Source organism: Helobdella robusta (genome assembly GCF_000326865.2).
Source record: "Helobdella robusta unplaced genomic scaffold HELROscaffold_4, whole genome shotgun sequence".
NCBI lineage: Eukaryota > Metazoa > Annelida > Clitellata > Rhynchobdellida > Glossiphoniidae > Helobdella > Helobdella robusta.
In genome coordinates, this window is record NW_008704902.1 from 5,372,448 (window position 1) to 5,378,447 (window position 6,000).

Sequence of the window (6,000 nt, forward strand, 5' to 3'; positions counted from 1 at the left end):
TAAAAATCAAATTAAATATTTTAACATATCTTGGTTGAGTTCTGTTAAGTTGAATCGTAGACTTTAGCTCAATAATTTGTTTAAAAACAAACTTAAGTTTTCTTAAATGTAAGTTTAGTTTTAAACAAGACCAAAAACAAAAGTCATGAATGAACGGTTACTGGAGTCTGGAAGACTTGGAGATTTGCTGCCTGCCTCGTACGTCAACCAGGCAGTCGAATCCAGGAGGAGCTATGAGAACAAGCTTGCTTTGCTTTTAGAAAAAGTTAATTTTCAATTATAACAAGGATCTTTTTTTAACACCTTGTTCATGCCATATTGCAGATTTGTCACTGTTTGTATAACATTATTTAATAATGTTGTAAAATAATATGTACGATTGTACAATGTTGTATAATAATGATTATTATATAATATATATTCTACTCTACTGATATATGATAAGTTAATACATATTTATATATAATTGTTCGTACATTTTTTGAAGACTACCTGCTGAATCCTGAATCGCCTGGATGTTAATAAAAATTAATTGTTAATTGTTAACTTAATTTTAATAATAGTTAAACTTAGAGTTAAATTAAATTAATTATTAATGTTGTTAGTTTGTTGTGCATTGTATCAATCATGTGTGGTATGGATGTGATATGGTTTGTATAAATTGTATACGTATGTTGTATCATCTGCCTATACGTGTGATTGTACTGTAATAGTAGAGAGCTGTGTCATGTCTAAGTTGACTTACATGTTTTGCCCACAGCCTTGCATAACTTATAAATTATTCTCATTCAGAAAAAGTGGCCAGAGGAAGGTTGGAGTGAGCAATGGATTGAAATGTTTCTCTCAGAAATATCCATGATGGACACAAACAACTTCACAAAGAACAGTCAAGTGGGTGAACGTGAGGGCAGAGTCCTTTCAAGCATTGTGGCCCGTAGGCATTTCAGGTTTGTTGTGGAGTGTGATGCTTGTTTTTATAACCTTTTAATTACAATCATAATTTTATAATTGCAATTGTTTTCTGTAACTTGTGTAATTCAGATCAATTTTGAGTTGTAGAAATTATGAATAATATTTTTATTTTTTTAAATAGATTAATTCATGGCATTGGAAAATCAGGATATTTAACGGAAGTTCAACCAAAGGCTGCTGGCTCAAGTCTTCTCATGAAGTTGGCCAATGCTCTGGCTACTGATGCACTCAGACAATTTGGTCTTTACTCACATTTATTGTTTCAAATTTGGTTTGGATGTGGTCTGTTTCTGCAGCCGACCACATGATATTTTTTTTTCCATTTTTTTTATCCATCAAACTTTGCATAAATCAATTACATCATACATTTGATATCATATATCATTCAAACATTTTATGTCTTATATCATTATTGCATCACCTTTCACACATTCTATCTATCCTATCACAATAATCTGACATTCCATCTATGAAATTCATCCTCATCATGGTTGATTACTAAATGGTAAATCGAATTTGACACAAAGGCTTTACAAGCATATCATCCGCCATCATCATTCCCATGGCAACTGGCATGACCTTGACCTTTTGCATGATGACCTTGAAGAAGATGAGAGGGCCGTCAGCTAGGTGGGTACTGTGGCCAAGAATCGATCAAAAGTCGTGCATCAAGTCAGTGCTAGCTGCAGGTGCCACTTTTTCCTGTTCGACAATTGATAACTGAGATGAGATGCCGATTATCATATTGATATTTTCATCATTTGTTAACATTTTAATGTTCTTAATTGACAATTTTTGTGATTGAATGACAAATGACAAATCCATATAAACTGTCGCTATTTTAGTTAATTTTAGTTAGAGCAATAACTAACTATAATTTTAGTTATTGCTCGATTCATTCATTAATTGATTTCTGCATTATTTGCTATTGGAATGTCAGATGTTTTTTTCATGTTGGATAAAGTTATCTTTTTAAAAATGATTCATTAATTGATTTGTGCATTTATTAATCATCAAAATATCAGATATTTCTTTTCTCATATTGGATAATGTTGTCCTCTTTAAAAATGTTTTTAAATTTGAAATCACCACAAAATAAATATTGGCCATGAAAGGTCTGCAGTTGTGTGTCATAGAGAACGAGCTGGAGAATGAAGAAATCAGAACAAACATGAAGAAGTTAACAGAACAAGTTGATGTTTTAGGTTTTTGTGGTTTTTAGATTTTAACTGTGTTAGATAAGGTTGACAATAATTGTTGAAACAAGAATATTTGCAAGTGATCATGTTGACTACATTATATGATTTGGATAATTTTTTTGTTTGATTAATGTTTTTTGCGGTTTTTCAAATTATTTGTATTAAATGACAATGACATTGTTCAAATATTTTCCTTAGGAGCTGAAAACATTTTATGTGTGATGACCACAACAAGTTGCTTTGCTCCCAGAGCTCCGGACAGGTTGATTGCTTTGTTGTTGCGAGGTCGTTGATACGTGCATGTTTGTAATGTTGTTTACTATTTGTCGAATGTTTGTGATGTTACTCAAAAAAATACTACACGTGTGTCGTTACAATTTGGAAATACGATGGGATGAACGCTTTCCTCTAAATGATCAGACTGGAAGAGGTAGCTGCCCTGTGCAAAGAGAGAAACATTCCTCACCTCGTCAACAATGCATATGGCCTGCAGTCGTCCAAACTAACACATCTCATCCAACAAGTGCTTACTTCTCTTATTTTGTATTCAGTGTACATTTTTTCAGTATTTGTTATGGAGATTTGTAATATTTCAATCCTCATCATTATTTCGTACATTCAATGTTTCATACTCTACTTCTATCCTTTTATAAACTAATTGTTTTGGGTTTTATTTCTATTATAATAAGTCGTTGTTTGTGTGTGTGTGTGCGTGATTAAATATTTTATGGAAAACAGGCCCAGAGAGTTGGACGGGTGGATGTGATCGTCCAGTCAACTGACAAGAACTTCCTTGTTCCTGTCGGTGGTTCCGTCATCGCCAGTTACGAGGATGACGTCATTCGTCGGATCTCATCCATGTATCCGGGTTTATGTTTATTACCTTCATTCCACGACAAAACATTGTCATAATGTTTTTATGCCGTCACCATCGTCGTCATGGTTTTTATATTGTCATTTTTTCCAGAGGAAGAATTTTATTTAATTGAAAAATATATTCAAAATTAAATTAAAATGATATTAAAAATTTGAATGATTCATAACGACTGATGTATTTAATGAGGCTGGTGCCAAACTAACAGGGAGGGCCTCAGCCTCATCACACTTGGATCTTTTGATCACCTTCCTGCAAGTTGGTCTCTCGCAGTTTAAAAATTTGCTTCGCGAAAGAAAGGAGATGTTCGAGTATTTGAAGTCGAAGCTGAACAGTTGTGCCGCTCAACACAATGAGAGAGTTTTAAATTCACCTAACAATAAAATTTCCATCGGTCAGTTTATTTTATTTATATTTTTTCATTTTCACCTTTTTTTTTCATTATTTTATTTTGGAGTTTGGATTTATTCTATTGCGTGTTTACGTTTTATTTCATGCTTTCGAACGAACAGGATTGTTTGAAAATGTTTTCATTTTTTGGTAAGGGCTTAAACATCATTTGATAAATTGATTTGCTCGTGCTATTAATTTTAATTAATTTTTAGAATTTAATTTTAATTTAATTCGCCTCATGTTCGTCATGAAGCTGCTTTGAAATGTCTTCCTCATTAGCAATTTAAAATCTTAAAAAGCTCAGCTTACATTTTAATTTCCAAGAAAAATTGATTTTGAATAACTTGTTAGGAAATGAGATGTGAGTGGGTTTCGTAAATTTAAACTTGAATTGATTTGATGTTTTGTGGACACTGGCCAACGTGAAAGAATCATTTTAATTTAATTCACTACATTTTGTTAGCGATGTCTCTCAGTAACTTCAATCACGAATCCGTCACGTATATTGGCTCAATGCTCTTTACGAGGCATGTTTCAGGTGTTAGGTGGGTGGGCTTCTTTCTGCTTCATTCGTTTTTAACTCCTGCTTTTCGGTTTTAATTTTACGTTAATGATAATTTTGATTGTTAACTGATTTCCAACTTACCAAATATAAACAACTTTACATTCTTGCAAAATATCATATTCACTGCCCAAATGCGTTTCCATTGATATCTTGAAAATGATCACACACACACACACACACACACACACACACACACACACACACACACACACACACACACACACACACACACACACAGAGTTATAGCCCGCCATACAGAGAGCAAGGTGGAAGATCATTCATTCATTGGATTTGGTTCGAGCCACGACAACTATCCGAGCAGCTACCTGACTGCTGCAGCGGCACTGGGCATCACGAAAGCCGACGTTGACTTGTTCATCGAGCGGCTGCACTCTGTACTCACGAAAGCGGGCAAGAACTCGAAGCTGTTGAACAGAGCAAAAGACGGCGACACTGACCAAATTGCTGATGCTAACGTAGAAGAACTTAATATTCGTAATGATGGTGGCGATGATGATGCTGACCAGGGTGTTAAAAAAATGCTGTGATCAACTAGATTTGCAAAGTTAACGTTTATATGACGATCTCGATTGTTGTGGGGCTTGGATAGTCCATCTATACATGCGGGGTAGCAATACAATCAAATATCAATTTTTTCTTCAAACTTCAATCCTTTTTACTTATTAATTAATATTGATCAGTTATTTATTTTTTCTCATTCTGCAAACAGTTTTCTACCCTTCATATTTTCGAAGTGCACAAACATTTGTAGATGCCTCATCTTAAGATAGTTACTTTCAAGCTTTCATTGTAAAACTGCCCTTTTTCAGCCAATGAGAAAGATAATTGTGATATGCAAATTGATCCAGTCTTATTTTTCAACAATTTTATGATGCGGTCATATAGTAATTGGTTATTTGAATTTGTCCATTTTAGTTGCAGATGTTAATAAATGACCGTCACGCTCAAAATTTTTTTAATTATGTACAATTTGTTTAATATGCATTTATTAAATTATATCAATTCGGGTTATAGTTTTTGATCGCGTTAATATCGAATTAACGTTAATTGCGTTTGCTTCGTCTTAATCTGGCTGCGTATCTTGTACAGTACATGCGTATAATTTCATTTGTACGCCAGCGTTTATTTTGTATTGAACGGCAGGTCTGATTACATCCGCTCTGTGCATTTTATTACCTCATCTTTTCTCACTTTGTCGTTTTCATTACGCGTTCGTTGCCGACGTTATCTCCCGATGACATGTTCTTCATTAACTTGTTCTTTCCCGATGGCACTTCTTGTCTACTACAGCATCAATGTGTTGTTGATTGATTGTGATGTCTTAATTAGTGGCCAGATGCCTTCTCTAGGTCGTGGCTTGTTTTTAAATGACCATCTTATGTTGGCTATCTCTCAAAAACAAATCACTTAATGTTCATGTGTGGCATGGATTGGTGCATACAATTGTGCAATAAAACACTTATACACTAACGCAGAAACACACAAACACAGACTGAGGATTTGTCGACCTGCAGACACTATCGGCCAGTTCGAGTACATAATGTACACCATCTCTCCCCTCCCAAAGATGCATTATTATTGTGAACAAACACATTACTCGTTCTTAAATAGACTCGTTCCCTCCCTTCATTGGACTCGTCATCAAAGTGTCGGAATCAGATGAAAAATATCCCACTGGCCCCTCAAAAAATTCCGACTCCTTGTAAACATATCTGACTCCGACTCCTGGTTTCAGGATCCGACTCCCAGAAAAATTTTTCAATTTTTTATTTTATTATCACTACCAAATAAAAAATACATAAAAAAACACTTAAAACCAGTCGTTTTTCTTAGTAAAATTACTTTATTTTTGTGTTTTAAAGCATACTGAAAAAAATTATGTGATTTTATTCACACTATTGTTATTTATTTTTGCCTATCGCTACGCATAATTATCTTCCAAAAAAATTTTTCTGAAATTTTTTTCACGTTAAAAA

The 6,000-nt window shown here is 33.9% G+C and overlaps 1 protein-coding gene across 1 annotated transcript; it reads left to right on the top strand.

The window, feature by feature from the left end:
* The first annotated feature begins 131 nt into the window (after positions 1 to 131).
* On the top strand, positions 132 to 5,033 carry HELRODRAFT_107172 (hypothetical protein). The gene is made up of 11 exons (XM_009024788.1): positions 132 to 265; positions 793 to 947; positions 1,094 to 1,212; positions 1,500 to 1,661; positions 2,088 to 2,177; positions 2,370 to 2,433; positions 2,592 to 2,694; positions 2,910 to 3,039; positions 3,254 to 3,439; positions 3,902 to 3,983; positions 4,242 to 5,033. Exons 1-11 carry the CDS (start codon positions 146 to 148, stop codon positions 4,549 to 4,551), a joined length of 1,521 nt encoding a protein of 506 aa, XP_009023036.1. The 5' UTR covers positions 132 to 145; the 3' UTR covers positions 4,552 to 5,033.
* Positions 5,034 to 6,000: the final 967 nt, after the last annotated feature.

Excerpts from the sequence above, each read along its gene's own strand:
- HELRODRAFT_107172 (XM_009024788.1), top strand. The coding sequence starts at position 146 with ATGAATGAACGGTTACTGGAGTCTGGAAGACTTGGAGATTTGCTGCCT. Across the intron at positions 266-792 it reads TTGCTTTGCTTTTAGAAAAA|AAAAAGTGGCCAGAGGAAGG; the intron begins GTTAATTTTCAA and ends ATTCTCATTCAG. Across the intron at positions 948-1,093 it reads GTGGCCCGTAGGCATTTCAG|ATTAATTCATGGCATTGGAA; the intron begins GTTTGTTGTGGA and ends TTTTTTAAATAG.